This window comes from Parus major, chromosome 1A (genome assembly GCF_001522545.3).
Source record: "Parus major isolate Abel chromosome 1A, Parus_major1.1, whole genome shotgun sequence".
NCBI lineage: Eukaryota > Metazoa > Chordata > Aves > Passeriformes > Paridae > Parus > Parus major.
In genome coordinates, this window is record NC_031773.1 from 62,571,679 (window position 1) to 62,591,959 (window position 20,281).

The 20,281-nt window shown below is 39.0% G+C and overlaps 1 protein-coding gene across 9 annotated transcripts in view; it reads right to left on the reverse strand.

Moving 5' to 3' along the window:
- SOX5 (SRY-box transcription factor 5) overlaps positions 1-20,281 on the reverse strand; it is a 618,882-nt gene that overhangs the window by 48,802 nt on the left and 549,799 nt on the right. For all 9 annotated transcript variants that reach the window (XM_015627613.1, XM_015627615.3, XM_015627614.3 and 6 more), the window contains one exon: positions 8,651-8,797. In XM_015627613.1, coding sequence (XP_015483099.1) covers positions 8,651-8,797 — 147 coding nt within the window. The remainder of the gene's footprint in view (positions 1-8,650; positions 8,798-20,281) is intronic.

Below are 20,281 nucleotides of genomic sequence, written 5' to 3' on the forward strand. Positions count from 1 at the left end.
CTTTGCTAATCACGTCACCGTGTTACTGCCTTTTATGGTACACTGCTTCACGGCTTTCTCTGGAGCATTCTGGAGACGAATAAATTCACCCCGGAAACTCAACTTCAGAAAGCTTTTCTGTGCCAGTTTTCCCATGGATATGTCACGTTGGGTTGTGTTTGTCACCGTGCAGCTCCTGCTGTGCTGTGTTAGCTGCAAGTCACATAACACAATGTGGCTGATCCATGACGTGAGATGTCACTGCCCGGCACATCAGCTGTGACAAACCCCCGTGCTTCATCTCCGCAGACACACACGGGCCCCTTGCTTCCAACCCACAAGCAGGTGCTGGCACAGCCACTATCAGAGCTGAAGGAACTTCTTTGAGACTTATGAAATTAACTAAAAAAGTTAAAATACTTCTGTAATGTCGTGATTCTAAATTGAAAAATTTTCCCTGCACTGTTCCCATTAGAGACATGGTTTTCCCCTCCATGCCCTCCATGCATCAAGATACTCAGAAATGTTTTATCAAACACTTTTTTCCTAATATTTTTTATTTTTACCAGTCCTGACAATCGCTTATCTTTTCTTTAAAAGCAGCAGGAAAAATGTAGCAACTTGAAATGAAACAACCAGGAACTAAACCCATTCATTAGCACAAAATGTACACATTTGAATTCACAGTCTGACAGCATTAATGGATAACGACACGTGATTGAGACTGAAATTTTAAACCAGTTTCATATGTTAGATCCTGTCACATCAGTTTGTCTGCCTCAGATGTTCTTTGGATACTCCCAAATGTTCTCTCTGGATGCCACTGGAGCAATTTTACTGGGAGATTCTACAGTAAAAAGTCTAATTTTGCTGTGAACTATTTATGCCTTAGCAGAATTTTCAACATGAAATCTTCTAAGATTTGAGACTAAAAATTAATCCCACTTTAATAAAAAAGTAACTCATAGATTTATTTTCTTAGCTGCTTTCTAAGCCTTTGAGATACATTTATACCAATCTCTTAAGTTTCAGGCATGACAACATGAAGATTTTTGTTTAAATGAGATTCTTACATACTCACAACACTTCAGGACCTTGGACCTTAAGTAGGCTACATTATAAAATCACAACACGTAGCCACACTGCTTTGAAAAATATGTGTACTCTAAAGTGATGCTTTCCACATAATGTCTCTAAATCCCTCTTTTGCAACAGCTCATTTTACACTGAACAATTCAACCTGCATTCTGTACAACAAATGTGTAGTTCTGAGAAACCTGAGCGAAATAGTTGCCAAGCACTTCACATAAATCTAAAGTTAATACTAATCTAAAAAGAAACTGTCTTGTTGAATTTGAAAATAAAACAAGATTTTTACACTTTGCTGCTAAATTTTGCTTCTCTTCAGCTATCCACAGATACCAGGGATTAGAGATTAAAATGTTTCAGATTAAAATATTTTTGGAGCTCCCTTGTTACATGATTATCATTCAGCTGCGGGTATAGGAATACTTACTGGAAAATGTATTTCTTTGCTGCTTAGTTTGAATTGCATTCTGTCAGAGCATGTCAAGAGGAGCTAATTTCAAATCTAGCATGTAGAGTGGTTACAAACCACCCTTCTGCAGACAAAACAAGCAGTTTCTGGAAGCTGTCAGACTGATCACACTAGAACTTTATTTGATCACCTCAGAAATTCACTTTTCTATGTTGAAAAGGAATTCTATGTTTTCTAAAAGGTGTCTGTGGACACTGCTGTCCACTACACAGGGCTGTCAACACAGCCTCTGCACTTTTTTTTGACCATTAACACACACAACGAAATCCTCAAACACTTAATCTCAAGCTGCAAAACAAAAGATTTAATTCCTGATGTGAAGCACTTGGTTCCTTTCTAGAAGTATCTGGGAGAGTGAGACTTTTCTGCTCCATTTCAAGCTCTCTCCTAATCCATGAGATAGGTACATTGCTACACTACTGTCACTTGCACAAGCCTGTGCTCCTGGAATAAATACATCTCTTGATTTAGAGACCCTTAACAGCCCAGAGTCTAAAAAACAAATCTCTGGAATAAAGGATGCCTTTTATTAAGAATTTCATATTCTGAAGGAAACTATACATTAATCTGATATTGGCATAACCTCCTGGTTTGTTATCTATATTTAACTCAGAGCTAATATTGGTCCCTCATCTTTTCAGTGCTGCTACACTCAGCAGCCCCCAGTGAAGAATGAACTTCATGTATTTCTCCTCATGGCTGGTTCCCTTTCTTCAGCATAAAGACCTTCTCCATAATATTTGTTAGCTCTTCTCGCAGACCAAGGCCATCCAAACACAAGGAGTATCAGCAAAACCCACTGCAACCAGAAAAATCAATTTTTTTTTCTCTGTTGCATTATGCAGCTCCAGATTGCACGCTCTCCTAAAGCCCTTTTACTGCTATTTTTAGGACTTTGTGGACAACTGGCACGATCAGCTCAACAGCTCTCTCAGTAGCATTAAAAAACCCTTGACTTTGTGACACTGTTTTCTTATTTGGGACTAATCCCATCTCTTCTTGCTCTTTCTCATTCAAGCTCTTCGTTCCAAGTGACAGAAGAAGGGCAGTTCTGTCAGAAAGCTTTTGAGAAGTTAATGCTCAGGTATTTCTAAGTAACAGGGTAAGACACTGAGCAGAAACCAAATGCCAGATCCCAGCAGTCCTGAACACTGAGGGATTCTGGAAACAGCCTCCTGAAAGTCACAGTGCCTGCTGGAATACCTTGGTGTTCAGAATGAAGTCAGTGGTGTGGGTCATTGAAACAGAAATAATGAGAACTACTACCTGCTGCCCACCCCACCAATTTTATTTATTTATACAAGGTTTAGAAGGCATTAACAGCAAAGAACAGCAGTGAACTAGTAAGGACATGGGGCTTGTTTTTTACTGCTTTGCTTTACAACTCTGTCTGATTACTGAGGATCATTCTCTCAGGAATAAAGCAGCCTTGCTTGATTTGTGTATCGCACTTTTGTTTTTTGATCAGAGATTTTGGAGGGATTTTTTCCCCTTTTTGTTATATTTTCTTCTGCGTTTTCACTACAAAAAGTGCCATCTGAGCCTGACAAGGGTTAATTGCCTGGCAACTCTGCTTGCGAGACATGCTCGTGCCAGAGAGACACGATATCAGGAAAGAAGAGCTGTGGAGAGCTAATCTGAACAAGCATCCTAGGAGCCCCTCCACATATCTAATTTATTTTTAGGAAAGTAAGAAGGGGTCTCAGGCAGGCAGAATGCTGTGCAAGTCCCCACTGCTGCTGCTTAAATACTGCCAGTAACATTGTTTTTTATTGTTTGGAACACATTCACTATTTTAGAAAAGCACCTTATGAAGTTCCATTAATACTCATCATTTCACTGTGCTCCAGCAAATGGTTTGAAAAGTCATTGTTTATATGCCTGCATGTGATATACAGGAAGAAGAGCAAGGAAGAGGAAAACAACTTCAAAGATTCTGTCACCAACTCCACATTTTACTGTTCAGGATCAAAAGCACGGGCAGCAAATGAGAAAGGCTCCCAGGTAAAGAGATTATTAACTTAAAGAATGGACAGGGAGACTGAAGAAAGAGTATAGCACAGATGAGGGAATTTACAGCTCCCTACTCATCACTGCATCTGTACTGTAAACTTTTCCTTGATTATCCTATAGCTATTTCTGACCTGTTTGATGCTCTGGCAAGGGGATTGGGAAATGCAATCACTGAAAAATGTTTTGGATGTACTGATGTGTAATATTCTACTGCTAATTGTTACTCTGATGCTGAAAAGATTAATAGATTAATTTAGCAAGGATTTTTTTTTTTTTTAAATCAGTGGCATATAAAGAATTGTGTCCAGCCTGGAAACTCTCAAAAATAGAAGAGCTTGCAAATGTTGGAGATAAAGCTTCTGTAAATATAGCCCCAGTGTTTTATCAGGGATACTGTGCCTTAAATCACTTTAATGAGAACTGCTGTTCTTCATTCTAAAATACCTCAGTACTCTAATGAAAATGAGGATGCCTTAATTTCCCTGTTGCTTGGACAGGAATTCAGCAGCTGCTGAGCTCTCCAACCAACAAACAGGAAAGGACTGCCATTTGTACACAGGGCCTGACATGTGCCATGGCTTAGTTTCACACAGGTTCCTCTTCTCTACTCTTCAGGGATAAGAATTTGTCCCCATCCAACACAATCATGCCCTTTGATCACCTGTACACAGCCATTTTATTATTTTAATTTAAATTAGATGCTTTCCATAAACATGGTCAAAAATAGCAGCTCTTAGGGTGCAAGGAAATCTGTATGTCCACTTTTCAGCCATGCTTCTGTCACAGTCAGAGTGATGCGGCAAGTGAGTTGATCCAGCTGTGCACATAATGGGGACTAATGTTTTCCCCAGTTCTCCCCAGGATAAAACTCCTCATTCTGCACCATCATATGAAAGGGAGAGATGAGAGAAAGGGAGACAAATGCACCCAACCTAAGAGGGCTGCTTAGGGTAGTCATTGAAAATGAAGTTCAAGTCAACAATTTGCCTGAAGTAGAATCAGAAATACCACACTGATGAGTTTTATGGGTCTTTTTACTGTTCTAGGGCCTTTTTCTTTCTTCTTTCCTTCAGATGTCTTCCTTTTCTTTTTTCCAATATATTTTTATCTGGAGTGAAGAAAGCTTTCCTACTAAAACTAGGTAGTACCATCATCAGCTTTGACTGGGACAGGGAAATCTACAACCAGCTCCCCATAGTTTACTTATTTCTCCTAGTAACATAGCTGATGGTGTGTCTGAATTAAAATGTCCATTCCCAAAGGCTCTTATTCTTTATTTTTACCCTGGTCTCACATGGACTTGGTAAGAAAGTCAACAGTGATTCTGTAGTTCCCTGACTTTCCCTGGATGAGAATGGAGCAAGCACACCCTGCTCCCTTTCTATCCTTCACATACTATAACCAGGATGCAAGATACAGCTGGTGCTCCTGACAACAACTGTAGCATCATCAGCAGACACTCCTCAAAAACAGAAGAAGTTCTTCTGGAGAGACTCCAGCCACCTTAAAGCCAATCTGTACAAGCGCTAAACTTTCAAAGGCCATTTAATTGCTGCCTATAGGTGACATGAAGAAAATTCCATCAGAAGTGGTGATGAGATAATGTGAAACTAAAGCACCCTCTTCAGTTAAAGATTCAGATCGGTATTTGTCTGAATATCGTAGCTGAGGAGAAACTGATTGTGTATATCCAGCTGCTTAGTGCTGTTTCTGGCTTGTCTGAAACACATTTCCTTTCCTTGTCACAACTCCCAGGTGCTACTGCTGAGCATCACTGCCAGAAGTATTTGAATAGAACAACAAAAAAAAATTGATTTGGACAATATGTGTGCTCCTGTCATTGATGGAGACACAACTGTGAGTAGGGTTAGGGCTGAGGTCACAACAAGGTTAAAAGAAAAGTGCTCAGGAATTCTCTCCTGTCACATTTCACACTGAATTGCTCCTGTTTTACAGCAGATGCTACAGACAATACACTGTGCTCCATTAAATATGGGGAATCGTTTAGCTACATTTACAAGCTACATTGAAAATTCACTCCAGAATTACTGTGCTTGAAAGGTTACATGGAAAGGGCTAGAACATTGCAGCATGCAGGCACTGGATGCTATATTTATCCATGCCACATAAAAAGCAAGAAACAAAGGCAGGAATGCACAGGGCCCTGACCATTTACAAGTGAGGGTGAAGTTGTTGTCTTTATGCAAGGGTATAAAGCACCTGATCTGAAGCCAGTGAAGACTGCAGCTATCAGGTGAGAGTCCTGGTAGCATGGTAAAGGTCACAGCTCAGATAAACACAGTGTCTACAACATTGCTTTATTTTATCTTGTGCATGGCCCTGCACAAGCAAGAGGCTTGCAGTGAATCACAAGATGGGCTGGGAAGTTATTCTGCCTGGTCCTTATCTGCACCTCTGCCTGCTCTCTCTTCCTACTTGGGAGCCTGCAACCACCTTGAACACCCAACAGGGCAGCATGCAAGCATTTACATGATCAAAGGCAAAATGTGCTTAAGACAGACTTTGGAAATCCAGCACAATTTGGCAAACTTCAAAGATAGTTGCCTTTCAAAAGGGTTGTGGAGGAGGCCTTGGTAAATTTGAATGGTATGATTAGCATACCGGCTGTTTTTAAAACTGCTCAAGAAGAAGCTGTGTTAAAATCCATTTCCGCAAGACACACGCATTTTTCTTTTGGACAGGCTCCACTAGCTCTGTTTCTTAAATCAGTTTTTCTGGCATGGGTTTCTTCTTGGAAGAATGTACGACACCAGCTCAGTTTCCTAACCAAAACTTGACAGAATGTGTGCAGCACAGCATAATGGCATCTCTACTTCATGGCTTCCTAAAAGTTACAGTACAGAACCCTTGGAAGTGAATTTGACTATTCCAGGTCACATCTGCTGAAAGGCGAGCAAGATGACAGGAGATGCCAGGGTAGTCTGTCCAGCACAGTGTTCAAACACTGGTGAGGGCCACTGATAAAAGCCTTGCCAAAACAGGAGTTGCCAAGGTCTTAGAGGAGTTTCAGGGATGTTTTCAAGTCTTACTAGATTTAAAGGATGATCCTTGGCAAACTCCCCCTGATGCTTCTCAGCATTTCTAGAGCCAACAGTTGTTCCATCTGCTGCTGAGGCTGACTTTGAAGAATCCTTGCAAAGAGCAGCACACTAACTTTAACACTACACAAGACAGGAAAAAACCACAGCTTTTCAGAAGTGACCTAGATGTTTGCCAGTAGCTTGACACACTCTCAGGTAAGGCTGTCTCCTTGTCTCCAAACACTTGAGTGTATTACCAAAGCTGTGCCAGTGTAAACTGTAGGCTGAAAATAGAGATTCAGTAAACAGCATCTATTGAAAGCTATTCTGAGGCATTAACTATTCATCTGTGGAGGTCTGACGTACAGTAAGAGCGAGAAAGATCACCACAAACTAACTTCAGGAACCAAATTGCTAATGGGGATTTAAAAAAAATAAATTTAAAAAATGTCTGTGAAACTCAAGACATATTGCCTGATGACAGTTAGAAAAATTACATATAAAAAACATCAGCAAAGAAAATAAACTTTTGGAGCTGTTGAACACAAACAAGCTTGGAAAAAGCAAAGAAGGGTCCCCACAGACACAAACGAAGGTGTTTAGTTCCAACACATAAGCTTCAGTTTCTGCCATTGTAATGGATTTGCCAATGTGTTTTCTGAGCCAGGCCACTGCACTATTGTGTAAGCTTTATTCTAATTACTGTAGGCTCGATAAAGGTTTCTTTATCATTTAGTATTATAAATAATTGTGCTTCCAGGCTGGGGTTCAAAGCTCAGAACAGCACCTGCACAACAGCTCAGGCAGGTCGGGTGACCTTTCTCCAATTCCCATCTCTCTGGTGCTGAGGACAGACAAAGTGATATGTCTGTCATACGCCATTACCATTAGAACAGAATCTTGTTCTTTTATTACAACTGAACTCTGCCGGATTTCTCAGCAGGAATGCTAAGTGAAATCAATGTCTTGGATTTCCAGGCTGAGCTTGGAGGTCACAGCCACTCTATCATTTCTCAGCATTATCCCTTCCCTTTCTCTCGCGCTCTCTCAGAGCCTCCAACTGGCACACAGCAGATTGAAAACAGCATGCAGCACAGGACTTACTCTGCACAATTTTACAGCCTTTTGGAGCCCCCTTCCTTTCCTTTTGGCCCACTTTATTAATTTATTTTTTTCCCCCACTTTGCAAAATAAGTTCTGTTTGTCTCCTACAGAACTGCAAGCCAAAGTCACTGGAACACCTAAAAATATGAAAAAGCAATAAAACAAAGGAGAGAATAGAGCTGATCTTGACAGCTGCCAGTTGAAATTGGTTATGCTCAATGCTATCAGCAGATATGGCAGGCCTTGTAATCCTGCAACTGCCAGAAAATACACACTGTGCCCCTTAGATCTCATCAGAAATTCTCCTGCTGCACAGAAGAAGCAAAATCAACACTGAGATTTTAAGTGTAGATCTACAAGCTGCCAGCCACACACAAGACCCCCCCCCTTGTAAAATGCACAAACTTGGTAACTAAACACTTTTCAAAAAACCCCAAACCCAACAATCTACCATCAAGTACAATCACAGCTTTGTGATTTTTTGCTTTAAGAGAAGAGACCAAGCCAAGGAAAAGCCACAGGAAGTCAGAAAGTCTACAGTAAGGGGAGAGAGAAGAGACAACCTAGAGCTTGATTCATCAACACAGCAGCCACTGATTTCAAGCCATGTCTTTCGTTCTTTGAACATGTATCTCACTCAGCTGACAATGGTATTATTTATTTGTCCAGTTATTTTTAATCTGTGCTTCTTTACTCTTAGGGCAAAAACAAGACACTACTGTCAATTCAAGGAATCTCTCCTGACGTGATAAAGGACATGGACAGCATGCTAGAGGGCACCAACAAAAAGGAAGGACACATTTTTTATCGCTGTCACCTAAATAGAACATCTTTCTCCCTCCATTCCTTCGCTAAATTCTTCCTGGTTGTTTTTGCAACAACATCCCCCCATTTCAGGGAGACATCTTGGGAACAAAGCTTCCTGCAAGCGAGAGGCACGGGCCTGGTACAGTACCTTGCTTTTGGGTGGAGGGCTGTTTGTGCTCTTGTCTGTGTGGATGCTGGTAGGGGACACGGCAGCACCAAGGTTCCCCTGGGGAATGCCAGGAATCTTGCCTCCCGGAGACACTTGCATCGCAGCAAGTTGGGCAGCATACAACTGCTGGAAAAACAGAACAAAAAAAAAAAAGAAAAGATTGGGGTGGGGGGGAATACAGGAGAGAAATAATCAAGAAATAAATAATCTTCCCAGAATTTCTCCTATGGCAGATGTTTTACTTTCCTTCCAATGGGTATTTTTTATTTAGCACATATATGTTTCAAGAAAACGAACCGTCATCTTCATTCCTGTGACTCATTCCTCCAGGGATGAACGAGAAACGTCACCATGAGAAGTGTCCCAGCTTCCCTGTGTGTACAGGGATTCAGAACAGGGAACAGAAGTTAATCCCCATTGTTTGCCTGAGCTACTGGACAATCCTGAGATGACGCAGGCATCAAAGCATTTCCACCAGTAATATGCATCAACCTCTGTGAAACACATATGCTCTTGGTCCCTGTGCTACCATTTTATGTTTCTTTATTTTATTTGCTGTGTTTCCCCAGTTTTCCCAGGCTGTATGGTGTCTGGGATGGGGAATGTCAAAATTTTATTTAGTAATTACTGTAGGAGTCCACTCTCAGCTGGATTGTGGGGAACCACTAGAGTCAACAAAAATACAGACATATCAATGGCAATGTACTCTCCATTAACTATTAGAAGCCCCAGTTAATTCTAAGAACCCTTTCTGTGATAGATCCAATCCAGACACAGAATGGAAATGTTTTTCTCCTCAAAACTACACCAGTAAGGTACTTTAAATACATATTTTTACTATTAACATGTGAATATTTATAATCACAGTCATCTGTTTAAAGTTAAGCACTACAGTAAGAGTTTAAGGGACAGGGGTCAAAAGCAGATAGGAAATAGGCAAACGGGGAGCACCTGGAAACTTCCCTGACCTCCTAATAAAACCTGGAGGAAAACAAACATGGTGAGCAAGAGAAGCAACAATTGTTCCTGCTTTGTGAACAGGGTGGAATTGACAAGTCAGAAGCCTAAGAGAGCAGGAATGTACCAACAAGGGTTTTCCCACCTCAGCCCCAGCACCCTTTTCCAGGACTCACCCTAATTCTGTGGTTCTGTGCAGTTCATGTGTAACACTGAACTAAGATACTCCCTGCCTACAGGTGCTAACAGAGCTTCTGAGATGCAATATGACAAGGGATAACATACAGAAATATGGAACTGGATGTGAAGAAACAGGGTGGCTTCAATATGACTAAGTCTAAGAAGTCATGTTGGTAGTACTTAGTTGTTTTGCTGTTGTTTCTCAGTTAATTTTATAAGCTGATAGTAGAAGGAAGATTGGAGGGCACAAAGAAATGCCAACCCAAACCAGCAAGTCTGAAAGAGGAGCATGATTATTCCACAAGGGTCTGTGCAAAAGGTGCAGAGACATTGCTAATATGAGCTCACACTACATAAGCCCTTACCTTGATCAAATGGCTCTGAATCTTGGACAACCCTGTGAATCATCCCATGGTTACCTGCACAAACTCTTCCTTTTGCTGGTGCACAGTCCTGGCCCTTCCACACATTTAAAAGTAGTCCACTGTTCTTTTAAGTGTAATCAGACAAGTTCTTATTTCTTTTTCATTCTATTCTTTTCAGGCTCCCTATTATTTTCAGTTTTGAATCCTTTTTATTTGTTTTCCCTACTTCGTTCACTGCTTGATCCTTGTTTTTCCATACTTCTTCATCACCATCCCATTCTGCCTAGTCTCCCTCTCTTTCCCTATCATCCATTCATTCATCTGCTCTTTTATTTCCTCAAATTTATTTATTCATTTAACCCCAGCGAGTCCAAGCCAAACAGAGGCAAATCAGATAAAACCATCAAAAACAGTCCAGCCCCAAATAAGTCACAGATTCAAATGCATGTATTTATCAGTTAAAGCTCATATCCACTCATTCTTTCTAAAGAAGCCCAAATTCTTTAGGGAGAAGGGAACAAGGTCTGTGTGAACTATGGAAGAACTACAGCAGGCAATTCAGTGAAAACCAAGCCAGCTTTATGTATGAATTAATGTATCAGAGGGGCAATGGTTGTTAAAGAAACAGGATACATGACTAAGGAACAGCTCAAATGGGACTCTGGGCGTGACAGAGCAGATCTAGAGAAAGCTTTTCCTTTCCTTTTGCTCCCTGGTGAAAAACTGGCAAAACAAATTTGGGCAACTATGGGAAAAAGACAAAAGTTAAATGGCCATTAGGCAGGAAAGGTTAAAGCTTGCTGCTAATCTATAGATTAGATATCAGAGGACATGTCTAGTGCACATAAAACATGGTAAAAATAACAGTCAGTCTGGACACTTGGCAGTCCTGATCCAGCTGGAGATTCCTGATGGGCCATACAGTGCCTGCTGAAGACTGAACTTCACAGAAATTTCTTGTTGGGGAAGACTTTTCCAAATTAATCTGTATCCAAAGGTGATACAGTTGAGTCCAGGAACTAAACTACATGAAATACATACACAACATGATGTCCAATAATCTGCACATCTTACACATTCCAGTGGTCTTTGAGCAATGGCTAGAAGCCGATTCTTCCTGACCTTACTGTCATCAGCCACCTTTCTGACAATGTGTGCAAGGACTAAATAAGCACTGGGAATTAATTTCTCTATGCAACAGCCCAGAAGAAAGCCTTATTTTCAGGTGAAAAAAATGGAATATATACAATTTCAAATGTATGCCTTATTTTTACTTCAGGGACAGACATACCTGAAGAGAATGAAACACACAGTATGGTGTGGAGTAACCTGGAAGGAGGGATGAAAGAAAATCTATAAAGCCTTCATTCATGCTTTTTAAAACCTTCTGTCCTGTTATCAAATTCAACATCTCACCTCAATTTGATTTATTTTGATAATTAAAAGCAAACATTAAATAAAATTTTCTAAAAGGTCCCTTCTTAGAGTCCTCTCTTAAAAGTCTCTGTCTGCAAACACAAACCAACTATTGTATAGAAAAAGCAGTACTAAGCCCAGCTCTAAAAGGAAAAGCATGTGTTTATGAAATTGCAAGAGTCTGAAACCTATTTAACTAGTAAGATTACTCCTATATCATTCTACTATTTCAAAAAATGGAAAGAAATACACAACACACAGCACATTTCTTAAACTTTCGCTATCTTTGAGCTTTTGCATTATTGAACTTGTCTATTCGTATTTAGGCATTTCAGGACACGATGATCTCTAGTTTGTACCCAAGGAAAGGGCAGTGGTGTGACCAAGTGCTGTGAAACAAGATGGCTAAATGACAATAATTTGAGTATTCATTTAACAGACAAACTGAACTCCAACAAAAGAACATGCTTCCTACTTCCCTACTGGCTTCAAATTTGTAGAACTATTCAACTATCATCTAAAATGTACCCTTATGTCCAACACAGCAAATGGAACCAAGACCTCAAAAAGTGCAAGGAAAATGATGTTATTCTGTATCACTCCAGTAATACACTGGGTTTGAGCCACTTAATTTTTACCCCAAACAGAGCCTGGCTAAGCCATTTCCAGCACCATCAGCTAACCTAAAGACTCAATGTCAAATACTGGCACTCCAGGAGGTCGTTTTGCTGCTCTGGCCTTTTTATCTATAGGGTTTTGACTGCTTTATTGTGATCGAGGCATGCAGCTGCATCAGTGAAGCACTACTGCTTTAGGAAGTTTTATTTTTGCTATTCATAATAAATAAGGATAATATTCTGGATTTAAAAAGATACATAATACTCCTTCAAGAAGGCAAAATTTGGCTTCTGAATAAGCAATTAAAAAGTAACATCTAATGTTTGTTTAAAACTAAATGATTATGTTTCATCTCCCCTGCCCATGTGCAATATTGCATGTTTTGTTAATCTTTTCTCATTAACCTCTTATGAAAATCTGTAAGGAAGCACAATCATCAGAACAAAAGCACAATTTGATACACTTTAAAATAAGCAGGCGGTACCGTTAATTTTTTTAATGCTGCCCCTCTATTCTTTAGGCATTAAACAGAAAATCCCCTTTCTCCCTAGGTCACCACCTAAACCATTTAAAATTCTTCCAACATATTAAGCAGAAATATTCAGCTGAACTCTCTAAATGGACTAGTTCTAAGAGCTCTTGGCTTGATGACTCTGTAGTACATCAACAGCAAAGCCTTAAGGTTAGGCCAGCTTTGCGAACGTTCCCCTTGGGCATTGTTGTTACACGTTAACAATGCTCATTACTGCTTGGAGGGTACACTAAAAATGAATTCTTGTTCTATTAATACAGAAAATGAGAATGAGATTTAATAGCAATTTTAAAAAGGGTTGAAAAAAGTGCTAGCAATTACACAGGCAGAAATAGTTGATTCAAGCACCTATAGGCATTTGGATTACAGTATTATCTCTTATTAAAATATTTTTATTAGAGAACAGTGGAGATTAAGAGCTGTTAATAAAAAAAACACAGAGAGAGACAGGTGGTAGTGGGAACTGAATCAGTTGTTGCAATAAATTTGTTTCTGATAAAGTGGTTTTTCAGTGAAGATACCACAGCGATGAATTTACAAACCACTGTGCCTGAGTGTTTGAACTGTTGACTGATCTACCACTTCAATTTCTTTGTCATTCTGAGACCCATCATTAAAAATATACACATGAATGGCCTTGTTCCTTGTTTTGGTTTTTTTTTTTTGCATAATCAGGGGTGGGGGGGAGGGAAATGCTATAAAATGAGACTCAGAATACATGAATTTCATTTTTCTTTACCTCAACATTTATGCTTACATAAAGCATGAAAAGAAATCAAAGAAAACCTTGATTAAGAGAAAAAGAATTTTGCAATTTTGCCTAATTTTGAATCTTTTCAGGTGTTTTTTTAGTAAGAAAAAGAATTGACTGAAAACAAACATTTTATATACATCCTACTGTTACACAGGTTTTTTAAACTACTGGCAAAATAGATAAAAGCCACAGAAATTAGAATTAAAGCTGCACTCATTAGTGATTGGTAGCAATGCTTGCTAGATATTCTACAAAAAAAGTTCTTCATTTACATATTTGAAATGCCAGATTTTATTTTTGTCTGAGTTTCCTTCAAAGGTTGGTAGTCAAACATTTCAAAGGGACACACTAATTTGTACATTCAAACTTCAGCAAAGGCTTTTAAGTGCCCCTGTTTGCATAAAATGGGAGATATTCGGAAAACAAAGATAGAATTTGAACACAAAGACAGTAAGATCCTTTAAAAAACTTGCCAAAGAACACATTGCAAGGTGAAATTGCTAGCTTTCACTTTGGGATAATTTCAGATAATAAAAATAGAGCTCAGGATCCTGAGATGCACTTAAAAGTTTTTTGGTTTATTTTGGGATTTATTCTGTTTTGTTTCACAGAATTCTGAACACAGTTGAGAATTATTACTGTTCTACCTAACATCTGCCTTTATCACAGCCAACTCCTACAGGAAACTGCCCTGCTCCCAGTGCTGAGGTATGCACAGACTGTGGCAAAGGACCTTGTCTGGACTCATGTTTCCTTTATTCACCAAGCAAAAAATAGCAAACTGGATGAATTCACCCCAAACCTGTAGATTTCAGGACTAGAGAAAACACACCAGATGTTGAGAAGCTGCACTGCTCACTCCCATGGCCTCAAAACACAGCCAAATTTATTTGAAAACTCCTATCCTGGCTATTCTCTGCATTTACCCTAAGAAAGAAGAAGATGGGTAAGTAAATCACATATCAAGGGACAATAATAAATAATCAGAAGTTGAGAATGAGCTAGTTAATAGATGATTAATATAACTGCTTTTAATCAGAGAGAATTGGTGACACTTGGAGGAACTGCCTAGAGAAATTTTGATTCATGATGATTCAGTCAAGATCAGACGTGTTTCACAAAGGTGCACTTTAAACAAAATTTATTGTGCTCAGTAATATTTTACATCTTGTTTTGTCAGACTAGACAATATAATAGTCTCTCTAGCCTTAAAAAAACCTGAGACTTAGAAGGAAATATTGAGAAAAACAAGTTCTCATTAGAAAAACTGTGAAGCATTCACAAACAGAACAAGGCTCCATTTATACACAGGCACAGCCTTGGTAACCACCATCTCTCTCATATTAGAAAAACATCACTTTTAGAATCAGTAACCACAAGTCTCCACAAAATATGATTCTGGTAGCTGATCTCTAGGGTTCCAGGCCTGCAGCACTCATTCCTGAGAATAATCCCACTGTAGTCAACAAGCCTGCTCTGCCTGCGCCAGGATGAATGAATGCATTAGTTCTTTTCTCATTTGGAACTTCTCAGGTTGGACCAACTGGGGATCCTTGGCATCCAGAAGCAAGGCTGGAATCCAGGTCATTGAAAAACTCAATGAGCTTTAGGTTTAGTTCTGATGTAATAAAGACTTCCACTGCAGTACCTTCAAAACAATGCTTGCTTTGATTGTAGAACAGTAATGGTGAATAAAGTAAAACATGTATGTACAATTTATGGTAGCTCTGAGTTTTCTTAGAAACTGATGTAATTTTTATGGATAAGATACACATTTTAACTAAAGTACAACTCTATTTGTATTTATAGAGCTCTTATGGGAAAGACACGAACTAGAACACCCACAAATGGGAATAAATGCAATTTTCCTTGGAAAGTAGTCTTTAATTCTGCCAGTGGACAAATTCTGTTCAAGTATTAGCAAGGTGTGAACCAGCACCCACAATCTAACTGACAGCTCCTGATGACACAGGAAGACTGTAGGAAACTCCTGATTAGAGCCTAGACCTCATGGCTCCTTTGTCCCATGCCTTAACAAGAAGACAATCCTTCTACAGGATGTAACTGTAGGAACTTATCAATAGACACTTCCTATCAGAGACTAATAAGATCTGTTAGTCTCTGTGATAAAATATCATTGCAAACTGTGTATTTCAGATTGTCTGCTCTTTACAAGTAAAGAGATTTTAACTGGAAAACTGCCCAAGTGGCCTACATATTCATACATACCATGTTCACACCATATGACACTAATTGAAATAGAGTGACTATATGGAATGCAATTGGAGAGGAAATTTGATAATGTCTTATGGAAAAAGCCTGTTGGATGAAATGCTGCAGATAAACAGTGTCCCCTTTGAGGAAAGTAATTAATATTGTATGTATTTTAAAATATTAAATAAAAAAATAAGCTGGCAACAATTTATTCCTATAGCTCGTTGTGCAGTACCAGAATATAATGTATTCTTGCTGCCACTAGTATTAATTATTTTTATGCCTATGGAATTTTTATGTTAGAAAGAACGGCAAAATAATTTTTTTAAAGTAAGGACATACTTTTGACATCATATTCCTTATGGATTATACAGTAAAATGGCCAGTGGTAATGTAGAGGACTGACAAGCGACAGGCACGTGCAGCTTAAGAAGGGGTATTTGTTTTGTAAACTGCATTCCCTTTATCACCAACTATTCCATAATGCAGAATAGAGCTGACTGTTCTGTAATGAAGATGAAGTGTTTGAATGAAGGTTCCACATGGAGACTGCTGCTCCAGTACAGCTTTGGCAAATTAGAAGCTTGAAGTCAGTAAAGTGGCCCAGACATTTTACTCCATAGGAAAAATCTCACTACTGCCTATTTGTTTACCACAGGTATGCTTCCCAAGAGCTTTATTTTTTTATACATATATCCAGATTTTTGGCAACTAGCTCAGAGCACCTGACTTCAGTAAGTATAATTTTTCATTTGAGAGACCAAAATTCTATGAGCGGCCGTTTCACAAAATACCTATTTCATATTGCATTGCTTTACTTGACTGGTACTGTATATAATCATTCACTGTTATCCATTAAGTGACCAGAGTAGTTAACAAGCAAGCACTGCCAGCAGAATTACTGTAAATAAGGTTCTATATATTTCAGATTGCCGAGCTATAATTAAGGCATTTCACTATTTTACACACATTTCCTTAAGCAACTCTTTCTCCAGTTTTTATTTATAGATTTTCTGTTTGCATTTTAAGTTGTTGTATTCAACAGGGAATTAAGTCAGGGAAAATCTGTGCCTGCTTTAGGACTGATACTGAATTAATTACTTCAAATCTGAATACTCTGTGTCTCCTGAAGTTAAGAGCAGAGCTCGTAGTAGAGAGATTAAGGTCAACTGCATTTCTTATTTTGAGAACATGGATTTGCTGACTTGAATGCTGATATGGTATCAGGTTCTTATATATTGATGATTTTAAGATTCCTTGGTGACTTGTCCCTCTTCTTCAGGCATGAAGTAGTGAAATGGGTATTCTGCAGTACATGTGCACCACAGCACTCAGCCTGCTCCAGAAACTCTTTCTTGATAAGCTACAATAAGAAGTGAGTCCTACAATACTGAAGTCTCTCTTTAAAGCAGTAAAGAGATGATAATCACCTACCAGAAGCAACAATGCCACATTGCCAAATTAGCTGGTTGGAGGGGAAATGAAACAGATGTAAAAACTTACACTTGGATATTTTTTTGCCCCCCTGTAGTTGTATCTTCATATGTTAACTGTGATATCAAACAGTCAAATGAGAAACATTTTCTTTGCTGTCAGTTTCCTTTTTAACATTATTTTTTAACCTGAAGTATCCTACAATTGTATCCGTTGTCCTTGGAGGGATAAATTAACGTTGATCCTCATTTATCTGACACTTACAGGAGTTCAGTGACATCTACTCAGCTCACTCAGAAACTTAATTTGCTCTTTGAACTGAGTTGTATTACATGGTCAAAGGGTCTGGATAAAAATGCAGGAGGTAGAGAGTGACAAACTCTCAGTCATCATAAATAAGGCTGCTCTCTTCCAGCTTGGGTAGAGAGGAAAGAATGTGATGTTTGTGTCTTAAAGGGGAGCTAAGGACTGTGTTTGAGCCTCTTCCATCATGCCAAGCCTCCCTGGAAAGAACACATGAAGGAGGAAGTACAGATAGAAAAAGAATATTGAAAGGCAGAGGCCAGTGATGCATAGACCATCCAAGCTGGAGAAGAAAATGGACTTGCTCCAAGAGTTAAACTAAACCAAACTGATTTCTAGAAATAGTTCTGAAGAGATTTATTTTTCTGTTTCCCTTTTTTCTTAGCAAGAAACAGTAGTAGAATGTGACATGGCACCTTCATTCAGCTGTGTAAGCGTTTTATTTTATTTCATTTTATTTTATTTTTGGAGGTGGAGAAAGTAGAGCAAAGTTATTATTTTGGGGGAGAAGAATGTCAGTCCTACAGTGTTACCTTTCCAGTTTATAAGTTTCTGTGCCACAGAAAATTTTCAAATAGGTTCAACTAAGTTTACCTCACATTTAATTTTTTCATGTTAATATTTCATTTTAATAATAATAGTTTCATGTTAATTTCATGTTCACATTAATTTTTTTCAAGTTCACTGCTTTAAAATCTCCTTCCACAAGTCCTCAAGAAAGCCACTGAACTAGAATATTTTGAGCCTCACTGTATCAGCACAAATCTATGTTCCAAACCAGAAACCAGCTGAGTTTCACTATGGTCAGACCTCTAATGTTCTCAACACAGAGTCCTATCAACTTAAAACTCATGTGAGTGCCTAAATTCAAATTAGCCCCATTGTGAGAAGCTGGATAACTTGGGTACTTAAAAACACAAATGCATGTTTGTTTAATTGGGATGCTTGAGCCTGGGGGAGGACAGGCTACAAAGAGGAGATGCTGGAGCATGTAGAGGGGAGTGCCATTATTTGATAAGGGAATTGCTGAGGGAGCAGAAAGCACTCCATTAACGTCATAATTTTGGAGTTTGCTTCATTGTAGGAAAGTCCCTCTTTAACAAAATGAAATAACAGAAACACCTCAATAGCTGTTCAATCCTTTTATTCTTTGATTTTATTTTAAAATGGGTGTGGTCTGTAAAACTCCCCCTCCAATGGAGCCCATAAAACTCTGGAGAGCCTGAAACCTCCGTGAAGCTTTGGCAAACTTCTCAGGAAATAACATAAGAAGCTGTTTTCTGGTTCATCTCACTATTTCCATGCTTACACTGATGTAATGGGAAAAGTGACACTTTGCATATTCCATTAGGACACGTACAGAAGTTTAGTCTTTAATTCTTCGAGAATTTGTTCCCTCAAAAGTGGTCTCTGAAAACATCTGAAATCCCTCAGGATTCAGTTTCTGACTCCCACTACAAGAAACCACAGACAGTAAGGCCCAGTCACGCTGCATGGCCCGACTGCAACCATGCACAAAAAACCTGGAACTCACTGCAATATTCCTCCTTTGGCACATGCTGTACTCGAGGTTAAGGAGCTGCAGGCACAATAACGTGACTGAAAGTCAAATGGAATTATATCTGTACTTTTCATGTCCCTCTCATGCTCTGCATCACTCAAGCACAACAGGATCTATGAGATGAACTTTGGAACCTTACATGGCTGCTTCTGGTTTCACCAACCTGTGTGGATAACCAGGAACTGCTGGAACCTCATGTTCCCATAGCAAGCAGGAAGCTTTGTCTTTAGTGTAAATCCAACCATGGGAAATGCAGCCTTCTCCACATTTCTCTGCTGCCATCCTAGTGCAAGATGCTAAGTCCCACATTGCTTCATCTTATCTGGGTTACCCTAAGGAAGTTCCCACTCTCTACTTCTTCAACTTCTTCAACATTTTTCTCTTAAGACTGGACAAAAGTGAATGCACAAATAAATCCCCCCGGATTCTGATTATTGAGGCAAAAAGAATGCCCTCCACTGGCAACAGGGCCACAAACTCTAAATTATCTCTTAAAGCATTCCACATAGCCACATATTCCACAGTAACTATATTAACACTGATTAACTAGTAACAAGCTCTATAATCCATTAGTACACCTGATCAATCCATGATTATTTATTAAATTTGGTTTCCATAACTTTTTTAGAGGGACTGAGTGAACTGGGGGAAAAAAAAAAAAAAAGAGACTCCTGAGTGAAAACAGTGCTTTTTGAAAAGAGTCCTCCATACCAATTTCCAGTATGGAATTTTCCTTAACAGAAATATACATCTGCTTGTACAAAAGCATGAAATATTGAAATTATCTCAGGAGACATTTCTCAATTGTCAATAATATGGCTAGGTTATAAAAATAGCTAATCCATGCCTTTAAATTGTTCATCTGAAAATCTGGATTAGGAGGAAAAACCCCAGAAGTTTTCAGGTTTTATAATGAAGTATCAATACACGAAACTCTTCTTAAACCATAAAAAAAGAGTAAAAATTGATGTAAAAGCACATTTTAAATTGCTTCTGGCTGAGTAGTTGTCTACAAAGCAGAAGGAGTGGGAGCACCAAAGAGTTTGTAATGGAAACACCAAGAAGCTTTTACTGTAGTCACATTAACAAGAGCTGCTATCATGAAGTAATAACATTATCCAGAAGTCTTTGTTTATTACCACATTCCCAATGCCATCTCATTTCACTTGAGTTACTTGGGTCTGATGATGGGGTTAACGAGCGAGGAGGTGTTTGAGTGGGTGTGAATTAGGGGCGCTGCTAAAATAGAAGCTATTTTGACAGTTCTGTGTTTAAT